At 40.2% G+C, this 25,349-nt stretch overlaps 1 protein-coding gene across 7 annotated transcripts in view; it reads left to right on the plus strand.

Annotated features, from left to right (window-relative positions):
- LOC119186565 (protein unc-13 homolog B) overlaps positions 1-25,349 on the plus strand; it is a 353,376-nt gene that overhangs the window by 318,668 nt on the left and 9,359 nt on the right. For 6 of the 7 annotated variants that reach the window (XM_037435100.2, XM_075893388.1, XM_037435113.2 and 3 more), the window contains 12 exons: positions 541-630; positions 4,625-4,884; positions 6,180-6,265; positions 11,985-12,111; positions 12,605-12,701; positions 14,577-14,720; positions 14,819-14,896; positions 16,022-16,099; positions 19,821-19,909; positions 20,749-20,965; positions 21,863-21,931; positions 23,777-23,875. In XM_037435100.2, coding sequence (XP_037290997.2) covers positions 541-630; positions 4,625-4,884; positions 6,180-6,265; positions 11,985-12,111; positions 12,605-12,701; positions 14,577-14,720; positions 14,819-14,896; positions 16,022-16,099; positions 19,821-19,909; positions 20,749-20,965; positions 21,863-21,931; positions 23,777-23,875 — 1,434 coding nt within the window. The remainder of the gene's footprint in view (positions 1-540; positions 631-4,624; positions 4,885-6,179; positions 6,266-11,984; positions 12,112-12,604; positions 12,702-14,576; positions 14,721-14,818; positions 14,897-16,021; positions 16,100-19,820; positions 19,910-20,748; positions 20,966-21,862; positions 21,932-23,776; positions 23,876-25,349) is intronic. The other variant, XM_075893357.1, reaches the window with a different exon arrangement.

Raw genomic sequence — 25,349 nt, forward strand, 5'->3', positions numbered from 1 at the left:
CTTTGACATCAGTCCTGGCATTGAAGGCAGTGTAGATTATTAAATCGCTTAAACCATTAATTGTAGGCAGGCATAAAACTGCAATGCATGAACAAGATAAAAACAACAATCTGGTTCCTTTTGTGTGTGTGTGTGTGCGTGTGTGCGTGCGTGCGTGCGTGCGTGCGTGCGTGCGTGCGTGCGTGCGTGTGTGTGTGTGTGTGTGTGTGTGTGTGTGTGTGTGTGTGTAATTGATATTTCATACTGACTGTTTACCACATACGGCAAATATATTGAACCCTGCATAGCTTCCGTAGTGACATTTATCTTGAGTGATACCTTGTTGAAATTTTAATGCCTCGAAAATTTAGCTATTCATTATGGTCATTGTGCCATCATTTTTATTCTGAAACCTGTGTTCTTGTAACAACACAGACTGTTTCTTAGATGGAAAATCTATGGCAGAGTGAAAAATTAAAATATACCAGACTTTAGCTTCTGAAATAATGCAAACAAGAGTTCATGTTGGATTTATTATAATTATTACTTTTTTACTTTCAGAACAATTTCCCTGCATCTTCACCAGAAAAACTGCAAGATTTGAAGTCTACTGTAGACCTACTCACTAGCATCACTTTCTTCAGAATGAAAGTAAGCAGTGTGAAATTATAGCCTAAATCTAGTACAAGACTTGCATCATAATATTTAAGTTTTAATTGCATATGTACTCTTATTTTTTTCTACATTGCAAGAAACAGTCACTGATAAATATCAAATGGAGTGCAGAAATTAATCATGGGCACAGTGTTACTTGTACTATAGAGCAAATTTGAAATGCAGAAATTATTTAGAGTAGCATTTTATGAGTGGCGATTTTAGTTATCATAGGTTGTGAGTACTTACTTTGTACTTTGAAGCTTAGAGAAACAATGATTCCATTTGCATAGAGAGATGTCTTCTATAATTGGTACGCATTCCATCATTCGAAACAGTGTAGTTTTGTTGGGATGAATTTTCCTAGGAGCCTTTTTTATAATGCAAAATGACAAAAAGAAATGGTTGAGTGAATAGGTTAATATCGCAAACGCCGTGTACACAAATTCTGATAAAATGCAGACAAATCTTGGATAAACTTGCACATGCTATGTACGTTGATATGCTGTTTTGCGAAAATTCAGTGCGTTTATTAGCAAAGCTTTGATGTGCTGTTTTGTGGTGCTTTGCAAAAATTCAACACATTGAATAGAAAAGCATCGATCAGGGCTATTAAGTAATCCATAACTGTGAAAGTTTTGGTGCGGAATCTTCAGGCAAAAAATCAAGAAATATGAAATGAGAGGCAAAATGCACAAGCACTAACTTCTATCTAGCTTTAGAATTTTAACTATCGGGGCCTGTTAGTTCGGCATCAGGTGCAATTAGCAGTGCAAATAACGCAGACACAAAAAAGTGCACGACGAACGGCGTGAAACAAATTGTCACTGATTCCACCTAACATTTAGTTCTACACCCTTTGAGTGTATACAGAAAGAAAGAAAAACACACATAATCACCTGGTTTTACCATGATGTGTGTATTACCATGCATTCATCAGCAGCTATTATAAAGAAAACAAATACATTTATCAATAACGAATGAGAAAGAAGGCTGCTGCGCTTATATGCATCACTGTTCATTACTGCATAGGCTTGCGCAAATATTCGAATGCTTTGAATATTGAAACTGGTAAGGCAGTATTGAAATTCGCTTCGAATAGAATTTAAATTACAGAAAATTCTGATTTATTCAAGACAAAACAAATACCGTATTTTTGCGCGTATAACCCGCCCCTGCATATAATCCGCATCCCCACTTTCAGCTCACCTAGAAAGAAAAAAAAATCCTCGTGTATTGCCCGCACATTTGATATACAGGAAAGGCTGTACAAAAGCTACTGCTCAAGCAACATAGCACATATGTAGACAGAAAAAGCTTTATTTAGCAAGCAGAATACGCTGTCTGCAAGGCCAGTCATCATTCACTCACTGTCGCTGCTCTCGCTAGAGCTATCACTTGAGCCGCAGTCCTCACTATTATGCACAAGGTCATCTTCGGTTCCATTTATGTTGTTTGTGATGCAGCATTTCTTGAAAATTTTTCGCACCATCTCAGCTGGAATGGCCTTCCATGCCTCGACAATCCACTTGTAGAATAGGGCAATATCAGGCCTTCGGACTCGTCCTGTTGACGTCAAGTCGTAGCAGCCTTCGGCCATCCACTCGGCGTAATAGCGCTTGACATGTGCTTTGAAGGGCTTGTTAAATGACACATCTAGAGGCTGCAGCATTGACGTCATTCCACCGGGTATAACAACTAAGTCGGTGTCGTTGCGTGAAAGGCGGTCCTTCACTTCCCCAGTTGTGTGGCCGCGAAACGAGTCAAGATCGAGCATGGACCTCTTTGGGAGCATCGCACCGGGCCTCTTCTCCCATACCGTCTTGATCCAGTCTACAAACAAGTCACTGTTCATCCACGCGTTCTCGTGTGCGCGCACCACCACACTGGCAGGCAAATGAACCTTTGGTAGAGTTTTCCTTTTCAAGATTACGTACGGTCGCAGTTGCGTGCCGTCGGCGAGGGCACAAAGCAATACTGTGATGCACAGTTTCGTGTTCCCGCCGGTCAGCACGCTCACCGAACTGCTGCCCGTCTTCTCAATCGTTGTGTCCAACGGCATTTCAAAATAAACAGGAGTTTCATCCGCATTGCCGATTTGCGAGAAAATTTAATTGTGCTGCTTTCGCAAGCCAATTACATATCTCTGGTACTTGAGGAGCTTCTCCTCATAAGAAGCCGGCAAGCGTTGACATATTGTAGTCCGCGGTCTGATTGAGAGTCCTTGCCGCTTCATAAAGCGGTGCAGCCATCCGCGGCTCGCACGGTACTCGCGAGGTAGGCCTAGCTCCCTCGAAAGTCGCCGCGCTTCCACTTGGGCCATCTCGGTCGATACGGCGTGACCCCTGCTTCTCACATCTTCGATGAACTTTACTAGCTCCGCCATCAGCTCAGGGTAGGCACCGGTCTTGGGGCCACAAAATGACCTATGGTCGCGGTGCGCGGCTTCTAGGCTCTCTCGTGCGGTCTTCCCGCTTCACGATTTTCGAATTCCTCGGCGACGGCGATGATCTTAAGCTTTTGCTGTGCCGTGAAGGCCTGCCGCCGTACGCTACTCATGGTGACAGGACAGATCGACTTAGGCTTGGCGAACGGGTCGAGATGTGGAAAACTAGGGGTATCAGCGAGGTAAAGAGCGTTCACACTCGGCGACAACTTGACAGCACTACCCCTTCTAGTACACTGTAAGAGCATCCTGGAAACAACAGAACCAAAATGCATGCCTGCTACCGCGTCAAAAAGTAGTACATTAATTTACTGATAATATCTCTATAGGCACTATAATATCTCATTTGCCTTGCTGAAATAAATACTGCTTTATTTATTATGGAACTTACTTTATTTATTATGGAACTTTCTTAGACAGCACCACCTTTTCGGCAAGACCTTTCCAAAAGTAAACATGGCGTCCGTGACGTAGGGACATGAGGAGGGTCACTGAGCGGCCGCGAACGTCCAAAAAACATACTTGTGGTGTGACAGTGAGATTTTACACTGAACAATCGAATTGTCTCTCCCCAAATGTTTTTTTAAACGCTTCAACGATGCAAGCAAGCGAAACGAAAATCGACCGCAAGCTGCCGTGCTACTTGCGGAGCAACACGAATTTGCAGAAACCGCCTCCGTAGCCTTCGCTACACTGTTAAGGGGCTTCACAGCACAACACGCATTGCTGTGAAGCAGCACTATAGAAAAAACCCCGCGTATTATCCGCACCTCCACTTTGCCACTGAAATTTTTGGGTTTTTGGTGCGGGTTATACGCGCGAAAATACGGTAAATGCATGTTAGCCCGCATGTGCATTTTGTAAAGGTGGTTACACTGCAGTGGAGGAGTGCTGAGCTGTGAAAGCATACATTTAAGTCTATAATAATTGGCATGTAACTTTTTATAAAGATGGTTTCACTGCAGTAAAGTCGTGCTGAGCAATGAAGACAGAATTCTAAAAAAAATTCGCTCTGCCACGAAACTCCACTTCAAGGTTCAATTAAGATATTACCCTCACATCGATTCATTTCTTTTTTTCAGTTTAAGATCTCCTTACACAAACTTATACATTCGAAGTATATAAAATTTTGAAACGTAACATATTTAACAGGCTAGCACTTGCATTCTACCAAAAGTAAAATTCTGCTACAATTCAAAGTTGTTTCCATTCCTTTTGATGCAAAAAAATAGCATTTGTACCGGCCTTTTTTCAACTTTTAAAAAAATATTGTGCAGGTTGGTTTGGTCATGACAAATACGCCCCTTTTTCTTTTTAATATATTATGTATATACTATTCATACTCGATACGAAATCATTCGACCGAAATCACTATTGACTACAAACCTAAAATTCACTATTCGCACAAGCCTACTATTGCAACTTCCACAATCTTGCACCATCAGCAATCTTTATCTCTAAACAAAGTTGACAGTGTTGTCAAAGAAAGACTATATCTGGTGTGCCTGTAATGTTTAGAATGCGCTGTGTGGTGTGACCGTGCAGGTCCAGGAGCTCACGAGCCCACCACGGGCCAGCACTGTGGTGAAGGATTGTGCGATTGCGTGCCTTCGGTCAACGTGCCAATTCCTGTTTGAAAACTGCTACGAGCTGTTTAACCGCGAGTTCCAAGTGGAGCAGCCTGACAATAAGGAGGAGGAGCATGGCCCCAGTGTGCACAACCTTGACTTCTGGCACAAGCTCATCGCCCTCATGGTGTCCGTCATCGAGGAAGATCGCAACAGCTATGCCCCCGTGCTCAACCAGTGAGTCGCTGGGCCATGCTGCTGTTTTCTGGGCTCAATATTTATTTGATCCCTTATGTGTTCTTGATTGCCGCAGCTGCACACGAGACGATCATGCCCTTTCTGGTTACAAACTTGCTCACTTTGTCATGGATGTTTCACCACCATCTCAATGGCTCTTGACAAGCAGAGGTCATTAAAGGATGTCTTTTTTTTGTTCATTAAGCATCTAAATAATTTAGCATCTAAAGTACTTACTTAATAACAAAAAACAAAGCATTTCGGTTATGCAATCTTTCCTTTGTTAACATTCTATTTTAGACAAGTTACTGAAACATTTCATGTAAAAAACTTAGGCCTTCAATCACCAATACCATGAAAGAAGTGAACCCCTAAAAGGGCATTCACACTACTGAGATTGTCTGTAGGATCGGTCTCCATGAATATTATATATAATCCACCAAATCTCAATGGCGAATACAGTTTGAAAAATATTTGACAAGAATATAGAAGTTCACATGTACAATCAACATCTAAATGCTGCACCTCACGATACTGTCATTGCCTAAGGTGACCGGAAGGTAACGCTCAACTTCCGTGATGTCTGCAATGCAGCATAGCCAGCTGGCACATCTAGTAATGATGACGTCATAGTCACTATTGCCCTTTTACCATGCTCGCATTAGCAGAGCGAGAAGTCTTCATCAATGACGAATAGTGAGGTGTACCTGCACCTGCTGAGCTGGCATGTCATATTTAATCTAGATAAATAGAGGACTTGGGGAAGTAGCATAAAATAATAATTTGTGCATGGCTATGCTGTATGAAGGAAAAAATGCAGAAGGGATGGCCAGAAAGGGACTGGAAGAGCATGCACATCATCTTGTATTCATCAGCAGATCTTGCACATCTCTAGATGTATGTGGTGTTGGCACCATATTAAGTGTTGGGAAATAAGAAGCAACAGGGAAAAAAAATAAGAAAAAGTTATAAAAGAAATGTGCCACACAACTCGATACTTTGGTGATGGAGATGTGTACCAAGAACTTGGCAGTATGCACTGAATGAACCGCATAACCTAAGCAGGGCTGTCATTCTACAACCACAGAGTGTAATTCAGTTATGTATATTAATTACTCCAATCTTCTTGAGAATTGTATTGTCAATTTCTAATTGTGGTCAGTATGTCAACTGCTCAAGGTGCACGATGGCCTACCACTGCAGATGATGAGGTCATTCTCATCTTGAGGTCTGCAGATGTAATGCAAAGATGATGCAAGTGTGATGTTCCCACTTGAGTGCCGATTCCGTTACAGGTTTCCCCAAGAGCTCAACATTGGACACCTGAGTGCGCAAACATTATGGAGTCTGTTCTCGCAGGACTTGAAATATGCTCTTGAAGGTGAGCGGTCTACAATCTCTCGCTATATCCTAACAGCTGCCTGAAAAATAAATATTTCCTAGTCATGGGCTGAACTTCTTTCTATTTTTTTGCTTTGTATAATTGTTTTGGCATTATGCATCACATCCTCACTTTGTCAATGTCATGGTGAATTTTTTAAGCTTAAATATTATTCATGAAGTGATGGTGACCGAGGCTTTACATGTAATGGTATGGAGGCATTACCACCTACCTGTTTTCTCTTTGCAAGAAAGCTCTACTCTTTCCACTTTTCTTCTTAGCATCTGTGATGGTGAGTTGTTGGATAGTTCCAGGTTCTGTTAAAGAACTCCGTGTTATGTATTATTAGGTCCTAATGTAACACTTATTATGAGCACCTTGCACTTTCGTCCTGTAGCTTCACTGTTGCTACTTACATTTTTTTTGCTTACCATTTCTAGCCAGATGTTTCATACTCAGCCTTCTACTGAAAATATCCTTGTGGTTGAAGCTGAAGCAAAAACTTCACTTGGATTATTCAGGCTCAAATAACTCGTGACTTGAAAATGCACAAGATGCTCATTGCATTTTCTTGTGTGCATTCACATCCAGCACTATAATGATGTCCCTCTTTCAAGAAATCATCATGGCCTGCAGTGCATCTCTTAATACAGGGGTTCATCTGCCTTTTCATTGTGTGCCGTTTATGCTAGCAGGTGAAGTATATAATTGAATAAAATGTAATTGCAGCTATATAATTTCATTCTTGCATTTTTAATACAAATTACATTTATATTAACGAAATAATAGATGTTGTCACTAACAAGCAAGACATAGGCTCTCAGGAGCTGAAGTTTAGGCGCTTTAAAGGTATTGTTCAAGTGCCTTTAGCAGTTTTGTTTCCATGACAAGAGCATGTCTATTTTGTTAGCATGCTCCCAGTGTTGCCCTTATGTGAGCCTCGAATGCTCACATTTTTGGAAACCTTTGCATTGTCTTTACCCATTCCATCATTCTGCTTTTATGCACCTGAATATAAAAGAAGGTTCTGCATGGCAAATACTTTCTTACCTGCATCTGAAATTCTTTGAACAGTTTGCTTTGTCAGTAAGCTTTTCATGTTGAGGCATAAGTTATCTCCATCATCTATTGTAGCAAAGATTATTTCCAAACTAAAGCTTTTGGCAATTGAAAGCAAAGTTCTTCCTCTCTTAATCTTCAAACAAAGCTAATCTTCATGAACGATTCAGTTTTCCTTTAGTAAAAATGCTTAATAAATATTTATAATGGGATACAATGTAAAATATGAGACAAACCAACAATTTATTTACTGATATGTGTATCAGCAATGCCTCTTAAGATTGTATGAAAGAGATAAGCAACAACAGCCTGAAGGAAGATTTCTTACTTTCGTGGTTGTAGCCCATTCTTTTTCAACCACAGTACCTACGAGGTAAGCAACAAGTTTTACTAGGTAATGTCTCAGTGTGGAGAGGTTTTCTTGTTTATGCATTATTTAAACAAGATTACTTGCATAATATTCATTGAAGCTATTAAGATTCGATGCTGAATGTAGAACCTAGCGAGTCTATTGAAAAATGGCATTAGGCGCAAGGTATGCACGCAATAAATAGCCTGTCTCTGTGATATATGAAGCTTTTCACAGCTGCTCTATATTCACAATCTTTCCTATTTTCATACCTAGGTGATAATTTGATAACAAGATGAATATATTTCCAGGATAGCAATTGACAACATTAATGTACAGTACTTCATTGCTCAAAGAAGCTTGCATTTCAGACAGTTTGGGCACTGTAAAGCATCCGCTGCTAGCTAAGGAAGGGAAAGCCATTAGGAGGGTTTGGCTTTAGTTAATAACCGGCCTGGTCCACTGTTACCATTTTTGCCTTGAATACCGTTTTTGCACTTCGAACAGGCATATGGCATCATGAAAAAGATGTGAGAGAGAGGCTTACATTGTGAGGGTTTTTATCTTGTGCACATATTTGGGGAACCAAAATGTGGCACAAAGTGCATGCAATGTGCTCAAAGGACATTAAGCATGAAAGCAATCTGTCCTATTTCCAATACTATATAGTACTTCAAGCTTGAAACATTAAATATAACAGAAGCACTTGAGTGGAACCTTAGGATTGTACAAAAAATGATGAAACAAAGTGATGCACACAACATACAGCATGAATCAAGAAGGTCATGCAGTGACTGTCAGTTAAAGAACAAATGCTCGTAGCTGACCTTCAGGTTAAGATAAAGAGCAAGAAAATGAGTTTGTCAAGTTATGTAGTATATAAAGTGTGTTTGTTGGAAGGGTAAAGAAACTTTAGTTAGGGGCAGTAGATGATTGAAGGGAATTGTGAGAACAGGATATTTATTGGTTCTGGGTCAACTTCACCAGGTAGAACATCAACATGATAGGTCTCCGTTATTCAGTGGATCTGGGTAGACTGGTTGCATCAATATTTTTAAAATGCAGATCGAGATACTAGGTTTTCTTGAAGCATCTCTTTTCACAATCAGAGACATAAGATATGTATCACACTCTTCTTCAGTCATAATTACTACTTTGCGATTTAGTACAAACTTGCTTCTAGTAGCTGAAACAGTGAACTGAAATACTTCTGCCTCATTTAAAAAAATATATATACTTATTTTAGGAGACTATTAGAATTATAGCCTATGTTATTTACTACGTACAACATGATCACTAAACTGACTATGCAGTATGTTCTATAATATTTGCAGTATCTGTCATAATAAAAATCACATTCTCTTGCAGTATAGACCAATATTGTTTCTTTTTTCTAGTTGTTATTTGTGCAATGTACATGTTGGTGAAACGCACACACACAAAAATTATGCTGTATGTATGAGGAAACATAAAAGTTGTATGCCATGTACTAGAACACATGTACGAAAATTTGCAGCCACATATGAGGTGCTCAGCTCGAGTGTTTGTGTTGCTGTCATTTTTCCTTCTTTTTTTTTTCAATAATTTTGTCATCTCAAAATTTCAAAAACATCAGGAACTTCTGAGAGAATATTCGTCTGGAGATTGAGAAATTAGCATTTTACCTACCGTAGAAATGGGGACAGTATTAAGAACACTCGTATTACAAGACAACTGCGACTATATTGTTGAGAACTGACAGACAATTATGCCATGGAATTATGCTTTATAATTATATCTTATTAAATAATTATCTATCAGTTCTCAATATATTGTGTCTAACAAAAAAACAAGCCCATAAGTTCATCCTTCTTTCCTTCACCACAATTAAGAGTTACAGATCTCAGTTTTCTAGCAGAAGAAAATGGACTACTCTGAGCTAAAAGTAGAGAATGTCAGATGCAATCCTCAACATTGACATACTTGCCTTAAATATTCAAGTGACCTGCACAAGTTTATGACTGAACATTCAAACGCTTAGCTAATGACACAGAAACGTGATGGTCAATTTCCCACTAGTGTTAAATTATTTTTCATCACTTTGTGCAGAAAGGTGCCGGACAATAATTACTTAGTGGTGCCACGTTGCTTGTCATTTGTTACCCTGGGACCTAGCTTTGAGCATCTCATTCTTTGAAACCTGATGTTCATGTCCCCTGCCCTTTGTGGTAGCAGCTAATGAGCCCCCCTCACTGTCTAACCCTTGGGTGTGTGTATGCTCTGAACCCTGTGCTCTCTCCCATAAAGGACACCTTGCCAAGGCCGGTATGTACTAGACGTGCAATCGGAGATGGCCCGCTCTTTCTCTTTCCCCTTTTTTTTTCTTGCCTCCATTTTGAGACCCCTCTCTTCCTACTAGGTAGTAGCCTGCAGGTAGGAGCATTACGCACAAACACAGCCCTGCCTCAGAGCTTTCTGTCTACTAATTACCACTTTGTTTCGTTAACTCATTTCTTAGCCTTCCATGTTGTCTCTTATCTTTTTAAGAATAAAGTCAACCTTAATTAGCTGTTTTTGTTCCTTCTCTAGAATCAGCCATGCGTTGCTAGAATTGGAAAAAAAAATAAACATTTTTCATGAAGCATTTGTCTTGACACATTATTGCTCTGCACAGCTGATGAAATTCATTGCTCTGTGATAGGGCAGTGTTTGTGTGGGAGCCTCTTTAGAATGTAGGTTAAAAATGCAAGCAAGCAAGTCTGATTCTCGTAGTAAGCAAAGTTTGGTGACTTCTTTCGTTTCTGCTTTTTGATGTTTAGTTCACATGTGGTGGGTGAGCTGTGCTTGTGTCCCATGTTGCACTGGATACTAGTGGGGCTCGAAGTATTATCGCCACTGGACAGCTTTGTAGGCTGTTGACGTCCTTTGGACAAGCAGTCCTCAATTGTTGCAAAATGGCGCTATGTTACTTTTTTTAATGTGGAGTTGCACGCTTCCTTACATCGGCCTTGCATGATTTGCTAGCAGCAGCCCTTGGCAGTGGGAACCAAATCCGCAATTTGGGTTGTTTTTACTGCTGGAGGGGTGCTTTTTATTTGTTCACTTTCGTTCATTTAGTTTTATGTCATTATTTCTGCACTTAAATTAGTGGTTCTTATGCTTTATTTGTCCTGATTATCTGTTAACATTATTAGGTTGTGTATAACAGAAAAATTGGCTTTTGACTCATTTCACCTTCTTTCGTTCATGCTCACTATATTATCATCTGTTAATATCATTATGGAGCCTCACTAAAACATGTAACTCTCAATTACTTTGAGCCCTGCAAGTCCATCGTCTGGTGATCACTGTAGAACACTGTTTTGGGACAAGCATGGCCTATGTTCGACGAAGGCTATTCGCATCGTGATGCTGCTGCAGTAGAGAGAATGAGCACCCATATTTGTCATGGTGGCATCAGATGTCTTTTCTGGATGTTTCTTCCAACTAGGCCTGAAATTGGGACAGTACAATCATGTCTCCGGCTCTCCAAGTGCACTTCTTCTCTTAGTTTGCCTTTTTGGCACAATAAACATTCCTTGAATCATAACAGTAACAGCTACAGCACTCGGAAGTTCTCATGTATGGGCATGTGTGTGAACTGTCCCAATCGTGGGGTTTGGCTTTTAGCCTGTTTTGTGCTGCATCCTGGATCACTTTTCTTCAGCTCTGCGAGATGGAATGTTTATGTGAGAACTTGTAGTGGTGCTGCCTAGACTTTATTTACTGCTCTTGTAGGGTGTTTTAGTAGTGTGAAATATGTTAGGTTTGGCAACTGTGACCTTTAGAATTACAGAAGTAGAGGAGGCTACCAATTAACTGGACTAATGAGGACTACTCAAAAAATTAAGCTTCGCCCGAATTTCACTGATTGGCTGTCGTTCATTCCTATTGCCGAACTGCCTTGAAAGCAATGTGCACAGTACAGATTTTATCCTTTATTTACATTACTTGCCATTTGCTAATAAAATATTAGCTGGAGTAAATTTGGCTGATGACTCTATCAAAACATAATTCAATCAGAATCGTACCATATAAACTTAATCCTAAATTCATATATTGTTTATATTTACTTAATCTCTTTCCCAATATTATATTTGTATCAGTGATATTTTTTCCCCTTGAATATTCCAGTTCAAAGCCTTAGACTGATGCCTCCAGGCAGTTCAAAGTGTTAGACTGATCTGTAGCATACTCCCAGTTGCCTTTCCTAACTGCATGCACTCACTAAAACATCATAGAGAAGCCATGTGAATCTTTTTGTGCCCGTTTCCCTCCTGTCTTGCCTCACAGAGCATGAGCAGCTGAGGCTGTGCAAGAGCTCAGCCTACATGAACCTTCACTTCAAGGTGAAGTGGTTCTACAATAACTACATCAAGGACATTCCTCCCTATAAAGACACGGTGCCTGAATATGCTTCGTAAGTAGCCATCATCAACCAACTTTCCATGCCCAATACTTGACTTCATGTATGCAATACTGCTGTTCACTTTGATACCACTGGGAGGACTAAATAGCTGTGATGATGCAACAATCTAGGTTCATTTTCCTGCTGTGGGAAAATAAATTTTATCTGTTGTTATCAATTTAACCTCTTACTTTGTCTGTTTATTTACGTGTTTCATTAAATGACATCTTTCATTAAATTCATTAAATTATTTTGTATTTTATAGTATCTACTTGTGTTTGGATAATACTACACTACTCTTAATTTAGTTGAACTGTTCATGTAGAACTTGTTCTGTTTGATTGTAGAGCAAAAAATTTGCCTTTAATTTCGGTGATTGTTTCCAAGAAGCATATAAGGCTTTTTGATTACATTGAATTCAATCACATCTGTAGCAATTAATGCTGTTGAGCACAATACATCTCGTTGTACAACCACGCTCACATCAGACTTTCTCGCTTTTCAGGTTGTTTGAACCTTTTGTGATGCAATGGCTCAATGAGAATGACGATGTTTCTCTAGAATACCTCCACAGTGCCTTCCTACGTGACAAAAAAGATGGCGTAAGTAACCTGCTTTCAGGTGCAGAGCACCTTAGAGGCTAGGCTTGTTGGTGTTTCCTGTCATTGCGGTGTGTCATGTAGTCATAGTGTGTCATGAAAGTGGGCATGTACCACAGTGGGTCAATCTCACTACTTGCTAAATGGGCATGTGCCATTATGGATAAATCCCACTTCTCACCAACAGTAAAAACGAACAAGGCAACAGTTAGCCCAATAAATAGCCAACGACGTTGGTGGAGCACAAAAGGGAAGTGAAATCGAGCATGTAGAAAACAAAAAAAGCGCCTTAGAAGCATTCGGACGCAGTTTTCTGATGACGTTACTGAGGCGGAAACACCCTTCCCTTCATGCCCAGTTTTAGGCAGATCCCACTAGTTTCTCGCTGAGGGTATCTCTCTCAAAACACTGCATGCAACCCTGCTTTCCAGGTTTCGTGCAAGTGTAGGTGAAACATGCCTTGTCCTACATGCCTTGTCCCTCCCCAGCTTTTCAACTGCATTCACATACCGTATAAAGCCAGATCTGGAAACGATGGTTGGTAGTTATTGTGTCCCTGCTGTTGCAGATGTAGATGCTGCGATAGGTTCTATTGGAAAGCGTCACTAAGGAGCACCAAACAACTAAAAGGCACATAGATCTGGTATGCGCAATCAATGACTGACTTTAAAATTCCAGGTTTTCGGAACGTGTCTCATAGTTCGGACTCCTCTGCAATATTCCCTCGCATAGCCAACGTGTTAGGTGACAAAAGGGTTTCAGCCTGTCAAATCTCAGAAGTTCTTATTTTTTTTTTACTTTTCATTGACCGGCACTGCATGTCTCAAACGGCATCAGTGGAAGCCACCACCAACACCATGTAGACTGCCTCGCAGCCTTGAACAACTGCTCTAACATACCAATCCACTGGCAACTGTAGTGATTCTCTAAACCCTGCCTTTGTGGCGATGCAAAGATATTTGACTGATAAGCATGCCAAGGAAGTAAGGTAGCTGCTGTCACATAACATTACTCAATTCTTAATTATAGGTGCCGCAGGCATAGCAAAGATTTTATTTTGGGGAAAGGCTCTACACACCATTTTACGTGTGCATCCAAAAATTTTCCAAATAAGGGAATTGTCATATTAGTTGGCAACATTCAGAATCAGTCTTTCTGTAGAAGCAGAAATCTTGCCATAACTATGGGTAATAATTATGACCATAACTATGTGCATACAAATAATTATCTTTTTTCTTATTAGGGGAGACAATAAGTTTAATCAACAAAGACAAAGTTTCTCCTTCGAAGGGCCCATTGCCGCATTGATGTTTCCTGAAAATGGCTGCTGTTAACTGTTGCGAAGTGATAAAATGCAAGCAATTTTGCCTTCGAAAGCAGCACTGAAGCACAGAAGAGCATAGCTGCCGCGCTATTTCGATATGTCCAGAATGAGCTAATGTCATCATATCAAACATCTAGCTACTCTTTTTTGCAGGTGTGCCAGTGGTGCTTGCCATTATAGCAAGCATGGCTACAAGTTGATGGCTCGAAATAGTGTCAATGGTGATGTACAAAAGAAATATAATCGCATGGGCATCGATTGGTAGCCAAGTGGTAGGATATTCACAATGCATTCACGGGACTGCAAGTACTCTGCCTAACAATAGCACATAAGCTGCCTTCCATTTTTCTTTTCTGATTTCATACACTCTATGTATTATAGACATTTTAATTGTTAGATGGGCTATCTAGTAAAATAGCAACTTAGATTATCAAATGATGACGCATTCTTGATGAAGTTACGTGGAAGTTTCAGCCTATCAGATGGGCTCACAAAGTGTTGCAAGTATGTGCCGCAATCAAAAGCATGTTGGCATTTTTTCTTGTCTTTTGCAGTTCCTGCAGAGTTCGGAGCATGCCCTTTTTTCCAATTCCGTGGTGGACGTTTTTACACAACTCACGCAGTGCTTTGACGTTATTAGCAAGCTAGAATGCCCAGACCCCGAGCTTGTGAAGCGCTACATGAAGCGTTTTGCCAAGGTACGCTGGAAAGCACAATCCGTGCTGCAGTTCACTGTTTTGTTGCCTCTGTCGTAAACACCTTGCTTTTATTTTTTCTGGTATTTTCTTCTGCACAGACAATTGTGAAAGTCCTGACGGCGTATGCAGACATCGTGAAGAAGGAATTTCCAAACTATGTCCTGCAGGAAAAAACTGTGAGTTGCCTTCCTCCTTCCTTTGTTCTCTTTAACATATATGTCTCATATCAAAGCTAATAAAAAGGTCTAAATTTGCAGGTATGTTATGTGTTCAATAAATACTGGGAGGCTGTGATTGTTTAGTGCCATGGTGATAGCATACGAAGTATAGATACAATTTGATGCCGATTCACTAGCTGTCATGCGGTAGTTTTGTACAGTGTAAATGCACTACACTATTTCAAAAACAGCTCCAGAATAGAATATTAGTTATTTTTATTACCCTTGCACTGTTCCATCCAGAAATGGCTTGATGTATCTATGCTATAATAGTCAATAGTTCAGTATTAATTAATATATTAAAACAAAACATACACTCCCAAAACAGTTGCATTCTCTTGATACATGTAACCAGACTTCTATATTTCAATGTGCTATACAGCCTGTAGTTCACACCTTTCACATTGTTTTTTTTTTCTTCTTGCAGCGATTGCACTGTTCATTGGCAATTGGCACTGTTCAAAACACTACTTTTCCCGAGAACATAACATCTTAAGGCAAGAAAATGACAAACATATACACAATTGGCACCTGAACCTTGCATACTAAATCGGCTCGTTTTGATGATTTATGTCTCAGTTGCAATCGGTAACTAGTAAACACATGCAAAAAGTAAAGTAACTTTCATTGTGTGCTGTTCAACTGTTGGCCCAAAGGTCTCAGGATTGAATCCCAGCTGCAGCAGCCGAGTTTCGATGAAGGCGAAATGCTAGAAGCCCATGTGCTTAGACTTAAGTGCAAGTTAAAGAACTCCAGGTGGTAAAAATTTCCGGAGCTCTCCACTGTAGCGTCCTTCATAATCATGTTGTTGTTTTGGGATGTAAAATTCTGACAATTATGAACTTTCATTATAACATAAAACCAAGTGAAGCCCTATGAATTTGATTGAATTTTTCTCCAGACCACTCTTCAAGCTGCTTTGCAGGAGTGTGAAACATATATGTTTATTTTTAGTTCTTTTACGTTTGAATATCTGACTTTGTATACATCTTTGTTAGGAAATAATCACGGTGTAAAAAGAAAGCCTCAGTACTTTCGTGCCCATACTTATGTTATGCTGTGTCATTCAATTTTCAATTTCAGGCTTGCATTTTGATGAACAATATTCAGCAACTGAGGGTACAACTTGAAAAGCTTTTCGAATCCATGGGAGGAGAAAAAGTAAGTCTCATAGCATTATGTGGCGATTACTTGGCACTTGGGGAGCACTTACCATTCTTCATCGCTATATTAGCTGTGAATCCTCACTGGCATTACTTTATTTTCGTAGTTACATCCTGTGATCCAGATGTATAAACTGCCAGTTGTATAGACAGTAATGTGCTGCTGTATTTGTATGCTGAAGCAGTAAGCAATGCTTTGTTCTTCAGTTCTGTTTATCATATGTCACAAGCTGGTTTAGACTGTATCATACAAGAGTTATTGCACCTTCATGCTTCTCTTTGTAATGCATTACACACCACATCAGGGACATTATTAACAGCACCAAGGTGATGTACTATTCTGAGTTATGCAAGTACAGCATCTATACATAGCACGCATGGATAATGACATATGTTAGCTGTTGTGGCATTGTGTCCTGCCCCCTAACAAAGGGAGCTAACTCTACAAAGAGCAGCTGTTCACTTTGCTACTTGAGAGATGGTGTGGGGAAATATAATATATACTGCTGTGGCATCCCAGCATTTCGTACATGGAATGTTTATTCATTGCATTGTAGCAAGTTAGCGACTCTCAACATTACCTTCAAATTTTTATTTGTTTTGATTCTAGTCTAAAACAACAAACTAATATATACAACTGGTGCAAGCTTACATTCTGAAAAGCAGATAGTACAAGTTCTCCCTACTACAACTAGGAAATTATCATGTTATTTTCCTTAATTTTTTGCCAAGGAAGCAGTTGAACTAGTAGATAATTGTGGTCATAGGTCGGCAAAACTTGAGGAGCTCTCTCAGACTCACTCATATAACATATTTTGTGCTTTGGACTTGCTCTGACTCGTACTCACTCAGACTCACAGTCACGAAAATTTACTTCAACAGAACTCACTCGGGCTCACTCACAATAACTCACCCGAACTCACTCAGACACAGACTCATGGCTTGGTCCGAGTGTGAGCGAGTCCGAGTGAGTCGACTCATGAGTCCATTCGTTTTGAATTAACTCTTTCAAGCCTGGTTTCCATGCTCTTTAACACCAATATCTCATGTAATTGGTGCTCTTCTGGGCTTCAATCGATATAGTACCTTCGAATACGAGTGAATAGGTGGATAGCAAAATCGTGGCTCACGCAATGAATTGTGGGCTATGCGCCCGTATGCGCCGATTTCCGGTTCGAGGTGCCGTGATGCCGTGCGGCCATTCTTGCCAGTGCTGGCGTTTTTAGCATGTTCCACCTTGTACTCGTGGTGCCATTTTCTTATACATTGCTGCGTAATATTTTTAGAGTGCTATGCAGCATGAATGATTAACGAATGCCATCACTACGAGATAGTTGTATTCGTGCGAGCAATCATTTTTTCATTGAAGTGGCTTGCACGTCTGGACACATGCTTGTTGTGTTACAGCGAAGGTTATGTTGCGCATGTTTTGTCTCACGCAAAAATTCCTACACACATTGGGATCACAAAATATTCGTTCACCTGTTTTCATGTTGCTCACGAACCCGTAAAATGATTTATTCAGTTTTTGGTTGCAAAGATATCATTCAGGACTCAATATAACGAATGGCCGTAGTAATGTGTTTCGAACGCTATAAACGAAACGTGCTCGTAGTTTTCCAGCTTTCTTTTTTTACGCCTCTAAATAACTCTCTAAATTAGGTGTCGTCCCTCACACGCTCAAACGATGTTTTTCAATGCGCGCAAAATTATCCGCACTCACTGTACAGTTGTGCAAGATAGTCTTTAAGGCTATGAGTCGGAGTATAACATGACCTATCAGCACTACACGCTTGCAAGTCTGACATAACAGAGACGTCATACCACGCTACTCGTTGCTTCAAAAGTGACTTCGGTCTTTTTACGTCGCACGATACCATTATTTGAGTGGCCGTATTGTTCACTGGGCTTTTTACGCACTCACCTATTTCAATCAATTTTTTAGGACTGTTAGCTATGCAGATTATGCAATAGACGTATACTATATCGGCATACTTGATCGTGCAAAGTGCGCCTACATATGTAGACATCTAACGTATATTGACATATGATAGCATGTGAACATATGTCTGAGTGATTTTGAAGTTGTCTTGGTAAGTGTATGTGCTCGAAAATATTAAATCGAGGTCATTGTGCAATATATCACTGCATGTTTCAAAGCATAACCGCACGCATGTGCTCGAAAGCCATCTCTCAACGTTCCTCGTTTTTGCCCATGTCCAAGTCTTGCTTCGTTCCCTGAAATGCGCGAAATATCATCTATCCATTCACAAAAAAAAGAATTGAAGAACACAATCATTGAGCAAACAGCAGCAAAAGCATCACAGAATTGCACGTGTTTCCGCCCCGATTACACTGCGCAGCAGGCACCTTGAAGCAACGAAGGGATAGGCCTCGAACCGGAAGTACCGAAGCAGACAACGTAAGATATATTTATTAAGAACTTCCCCAGAATAGTTGGCGAGGGCCAGGTCAAGACACCCCTCTACTTAATTCACACCTTCTGTCAATAAATATTTAAATGATGTATGATGGACACTGCTTTGGAATATGTGGGAGTAGTCGTGAGGCTGATAGTAATGCTGAAGAGTATATAGATATGATCATAAGTCGGCAAATGAAAATGGAACTCACTCAGGCTCACTCAAGAAATGATATTGCTTTAGCGCAGCTCAATTTGAGCGTGAAGAAAAGATGCTATGCACTCAAGAAGGGGAAAAAAACAGATGACAGTGTGAGCGCTCAAACTGAGCTGCGCTAAAGCAATATCATTTTATCATGCACCAACTCACCCAGTCAGCAGTACTTGTTACTCAAGAAATATATCTTATGCTTTGGACTCACTCGGACTCAGATTCACCAAAAATTTTCCTGTGCCAAACTCATTCGAACTCACACTCACCAAAATTTTCTTCAGCCGAACTCACTCGGACTCAGACTTGCAAAAACTTTCCTGGCCCGAACTCACTTAGACTCAGACTCGTGGCTCAAATGAGTCTGAGTGAGTCGACTCATGAGAGAGTTCGCCGACCTAGGATTCTGGTGGCTGTTTTCACCTTTGATCAAATAGTTGTTTTTCATAATGGGTAGATGTGTTTAGGCACTTTTAAGGGGGCATGCATACCATGGTAGTTTACCAAGGTAGAGAAGTGCTGTGTGAACTAAAGAGTAATTGCAAATTAAGATGATAATGGTATCTCAGAGAGAAGAAAAAGATGAGAAAGAGTCATCATGCACTGACAGTAGCATTGACGTGTGCTACTCAAGTTTCTCATATTGCATTGATTGGCTGCTGCATTAGATGAATCTGCATGATGCAAAGGAAATGAAACTGTTAACTTGCTGTGATACTAATTCGCAAAATATCCAGCTCGGAACTTGCATTGCTTATTCTGTAAATTATTGCAAGTACATGTTCACTCAGAAGTTTCCTGGGAATTTCATTATAAAGCAGTAGTTGAAGGTTTCTCTAATTCCACTTTTTTTGTCAAAATCTGTCACAACAGCACACGTACATGCTTGGCTAATTTTAAAATTGTTATAGTTAATTATAAGAACATGATATAATCATCACAAAATACTTTGAAAATATTCATCGTTACTGTTAAATTCAATACACATTAGATCTGCAAGTTTATATGCTCTATTCTTGTTCCAGTGGAAGCTGTTGTGGGTTATGACTGATTACTACAGTACCTTCTTTTGCATTTTATTTGCAGCTTGAAGCTGACGCTAGCAACATACTCAAAGAGCTTCAGCAGTCACTAAATGGTGTCCTGGATGACCTTAGCATAGTTTTTGCCAAAAGGTAAGTCATCATTGCATCGCTGCTAAATTTAATTTTCAGTTTCATTTTTGCACAACCATCTTATTACAATGCCAATGCAATCATTACTGTTGAATTTAGAACATCTTGGCACACACTAACTGTGGGATAAGCAGCTGAAATGCATGTAATTCTAAGCTACAGTTATTGTTGCACCCACGTCCTGTAAACATGCTTTATTGAGTTAATTTAACACATTCAAAGAATGTTGATCTGAAGCAAATGCATTGCATCAAATCAAGAAATGAATTCTACACTGTAAAAATATATGTGATGCTTTAGCACACTTTTAAGCTGGTGGGAATAAAAATAATGATTGTTTTCAGGCACCTTGCTGGTAAAATGAAAGTAAATAGTACTGAAGGACTCTTTCTTTTTTTCTTTCTATTCTTTTTTTGCTAATCACTTGGCAAAGTGGTTCTGCAGAACCTGTTCATTTGGTTCACCTTTTTATGTAGCAGGAACATACAAGCACCGTTCAGGATAGCCACTGCCAGAAACACCTTGGTAGCCTCTCTTAAAATAAAACTTTGCTTCACTGAAGAAAGCTCAATTCATGCATTTTGTGCAAATATTCATTTTCCAGAGTGATCATGCATTTGTCAGAGATTGATATAAGATCACTGAGCTTATCTTGTTGCACTTGTTAACTGACATTACAAGGATATATATGCTAATCATATTAAATAGTATGAGACAGTGTAAGCACCCTATGTATTAGCTGAAATTCTTATTTCGAGCACAATTTGCTTACAGTGCTTTAGAGCATATTGCCAATTCTTAACATTTAACATTGAATGGGATGCACGTAACTGTTCCAGCCTGGAGCCAACCATCAAGCAAAGCATGGGTGAGCTCAGCTCCCTTCTGGCTGGAGTCAAAGGCAGTGGCCAGGTTTCCATGAACCAAACGTCCCAGCGCAACGAGGTAGCAGCCGAGGCGGATCACGTGCTGCACCCTCTCATGGACATTCTCGATGGCAAGCTGACCATGTTTGCTCAGGTCTGTGAGCGCACCGTGCTCAAGCGTTTGCTCAAGGTGAGTATATGAAACCCACTCGTGTTTGTTTGTCTCGAGTGTTGAAGAACTTTCGCGCGTTTTGTAAATACTGTGACTAATCTGCTAGTACTGTTAGCAACATCACCATCCTGTATGTATTCCCTCCTCACTGAGTAGGCATCGTGTCACTTATACAATGGCCCTGGACCGCCCCAAGCACTGAAGGCACTGTGTGCGGGATGTCACAGCATAGTTCACTGGGTTAGCCCGAATGAGACAGGATGCTAGGGGTCTAGGGTATTTTTATGCACTTTGCTGAGCTCGGCCATGTAGCACCAAAAAAAGCAATTTTATACTAAAGTATTCACAGAACCATGACTCATAATATCTTAAACTACATGTCAACAGGAACTAAAGCGAAGTCTCCAGGGTGCATTTATTGAAGGGCTTGTGATCAGTGTGGGAATTGCGATACCTTCCGAATTTGTTCAATATCACATTCCTATTTGCAAACATTGAAACATATTACAAAACAAAGTAAGCAAAAAAAAGAAGATAATACTCTTCAATTGGAAAAGCTTAGGACCCATTTTGGTCAACTCATTTAAACGAGACTACTAAGCCTGCTTTGGCTGTCATAGGAAGGGGACCTTGAAGTGCTGACACTTAAAACTGCAGTTGCAGTGGCGTAGCCAGGATCTCTTTTTCACGGATGGGAAGGGACAGCACAGGCCTAGTGGGCCACTCTCTGGCTACACCCTTAGCTGTAAAATTACCTCAAATTCATCAGTCACATTCAACATACTTCACTTTTTTCTGTATGCATGGCTTTGTGGTTTGATGCAGCCAACTAATTTCCTTACTCTTGCATCTCTGACACGATGCTCCAAAATGATGTTGACAGTAGTGTTAATACCCTGAATATTTCCCTCTTAGGAACTCTGGAAGATTGTTATGCACACAATGGAGAAAACGGTGGTGCTTCCGCCAATGGGAGAGAAGAACGTAAGATGCTTTTATTTGCTTTCAAAGTGTCACTTGGTTTTGCTGCCATTAGCTACAGCAAACGTTCATTGTGAGGATGGCGTTCATCGAAACAAGGGTTGTCCTTGGTGAAGCATTGCCTATGTTATGATACCATTATCAAGCAGAACACCCATAGCCATGACTTACAGTTAAACCTGGGAAAGCATAGTACAAACTGGTGATGCACCAACAAATGATTACAAATTGCATGAAAGCATTAAATGAACTTTACTGTTTTTATTGGAGCATGTTACACCCTTTCATCTCTGAACGTTTGATAAGTCAGCAATTCAGTTGTTATGTGCATAACAGATAGGTGAAAACGTGGATGTTTTTTCAGGCAATATTGTGTCTTGAAAGGCTGCTTGGTATGTGATATACTACATGGAAACAGCACAAAAATGGGATGAAGTAGGCCCAAAAAGCACACATGTCAAAAACAACAGGACACAATATGGCAAATGTGTTGACAATTTCGTATATGCATTCCTCTTTTATATGACCGTTCTTACTGGGGACAAACCAACCGCTGCATGAACGACTGTCTTAGCATGCGTGCAATCTCAGGTCCGCTGCACTTTGGCAGCTCATTGTTGTTCGTGTGACTGCACTCCACTCTTCAATGACTGAGGTGCTCTCAGGATATGTATACTGAAATCGGGTCAAACATAAAAGAGATGAAGCCTTTCATATCAAGAAGAAGAAAAACATCTGCGTCAGCAAGCCCTGTGTTGCACTTTTAGAGGAATAAATAGCATAATTATCAAGTTAAATGGGATATCTTGACTTGTGGCAGGCTTTTATTGTGATTTCAACACTGTGACCACGTGAAAGTTCATGATTTAGTTGTTTTCTTTAGCTCTTACTTTTGGTATATGCTTTCTGACACAATAAACTTGCTTCAGTTGTTGGTTCGCGTCTGTGTTCTGTGTTACTTCTTCTTAGTCCTGTTTTTGCACTGTTTCCATGCAGTTTTAGGCAATGTTTAGACATTAACTGCACATCAGGGTTCTCCCTATTGTGGACAGCGGTATAAATGCCACCCATCAATCTGCTTCACTGCCCATCACTTTTGATAGACTACCCTCCACCATTTAAAATGCATGCATCAGAACCAAGAAAAATAGCAACTGTGTGTGCAGAACACTAGTGGCAAGGGAGCCTACATGAGGGAACCATATTATGGTGAGGTAGTAGTATGTACGTTCTCCAGCATCAGGCCGTGCCCCCGCTACCTGAGTCCCTAAAAAGAAGTCTGAACAGGCGGCCTCGTCATACAAAGATTGCAAACACCAGTGCGAGTGCTTGAACACAAGTGTGCTTGTTTTCGTTTTCTGTGTGCAAATGTTGGGGTCAGTGCCAATTCGTTGCGTGGAGACAGATTTTATCATAGCTACCAGAAATGCCTGATCATAAACTCAACGTAGATGCCTTGTGTGAAGTTTCAAATTTCTAAACTTAACGTGAATGTGGGCACATCAAGGGTCTACTGCACTTGATGGAAGCATAGGTAATTTCTTCCGCAAGGTATGTTATATCGAAGTATAAATCAGTTTGAAAAATAAGGGACAACAAAAGTGAGTTCTAGCAACCAATGTAATGACATCAATGACAGATTTATTCATTCCTTCCCCCTGGTTTCATTAATCATCATGCCATCATGCTCCGACACCTGGCATCACTGAACATGAAAATATAATCTCCTGCCTTTCTAGTTAAGCTGTCACTGCCTCTTTCAACCTGTTTTTTCTTCTAACAGTCTTTATCTGTCCTCGCTACTCCACTTTCTTTTCCGTCTTTTCTACTGTTTCTGCGCTATCACAGATGATCCTTCCCAACTTGCCCAATGCCAAAATTGAAGACGTGTCACGGCTCTTTCGTAATCATGTTGCTGCCAACAAACTCCCCACACTGGGTGTCATGGTGAGCCTTTCTCTCTGCACCTGTTACCAGCTTGCTTAATCTAACAGCTCTCTTTTCCTCTCTTCTTCTTCGCATTTTTTTCTTCTTTGCAACATTTCTTTGCATCACTTGATAAACCACTTGCCAAGTCAGATATGTCATACATCTGACACCATAAGAACAAGTGTCGTAGTCACTGTGTCGCACACACCAGTTACCAAGAGGCAATACCCAATTTAGGCTGCTGCATTACAATATGAGAACTCATAAATTTTGGGGAAGAAGGAGACTGCATGTTAGTAGAGGAAGAGGCATTCTACACAATCCATTATCTGAAACAATCGCAAAAGGCGACAGTATCGCCTTTGGTGATGTAATATCTGATGTGTTTTATAACTGGCCAGCACATCATCTTTGCACTCGCCATTTGTTTATAAATATCGGACAATACAAGGGTGGGCGCACTGTATGAGTGCAAAGCGACCCGAGTGTGGAGTTTTTGAGTGTATGCTAACTTCTACTCAGTAGCCAGGCTTGGCTGTAGCTATCCGAAATATGAAACAGGCTGAACGTGCTTTCAACTTTAAAGCACAGTATAATATTTGAAGAATGTCACTTTGTGTGAAATGTATTTTTGTTTAGAGTACAACTCGGCGTACTCGGAGGGTTCAGCTGTAGTGTGCCACCGCAGCGACATCACGTCAACATCTCAACACGTTGCTGCACCTGATAAATCATGTGTGCATTGCACGGTTTAAAGCACAAAAAAGACACTCTGCCAAAAAAAATGAGTACTGAAAATGCACCAAGCTAACGCTTGCTGAAAGTCTCAGTGCTTCACAATCGAACCAGAATCAAATACTAGAAACTACTGGCTATGTCAATGAAATGGTAGACTTCACCACCAACTGATGATGATAAGGTCTGATAGTCTATTCCGGGCATATCCGGAGAACCATAAAGCTGTGTCACATCGACGAAAATACTAGATGGCGCCCGCTTTTTTCTGGTTTTTCTCAATAGCCAACCAGCGCGCATCAAATGCGGCACTTTTGAGACTCACCTTTTTTTATTTTTGATAAAAATGTTATAAAAGTCTGGCACCTGTAGCCATTGCACAGGAACTCTACGTTGACGCAGAAATACTTTGCCACTCCTAAAGTTGTACTGAAATGGTTAATTAACAAATATCTCTCATTAAGCTTTTAGTCATTAATCTCCGTAACTACTTTCAATCTTGAAGAACTTGAAAAATTTTTATGGCGATATATTTGTGAGGAAATGAGTGCCGATGCAAAGGTCATTCAATGATTATATTAAAAAGTTGTCCAGGATGCCTTTAATGGGTGGGTCCTTGCCTGACAATCACAAAAATTTATTGTAAGTTCTCCAACATAATGCATAAATATAGCTATCATCATCAATCTTGATAGATATTGTCAGCACTTCAAAATGCCTATTCTAAACATAAACTAGCTCCCCACTGTAGCGGAGC

The sequence above is a fragment of the Rhipicephalus microplus genome, chromosome 1, assembly GCF_043290135.1.
Source record: "Rhipicephalus microplus isolate Deutch F79 chromosome 1, USDA_Rmic, whole genome shotgun sequence".
NCBI lineage: Eukaryota > Metazoa > Arthropoda > Arachnida > Ixodida > Ixodidae > Rhipicephalus > Rhipicephalus microplus.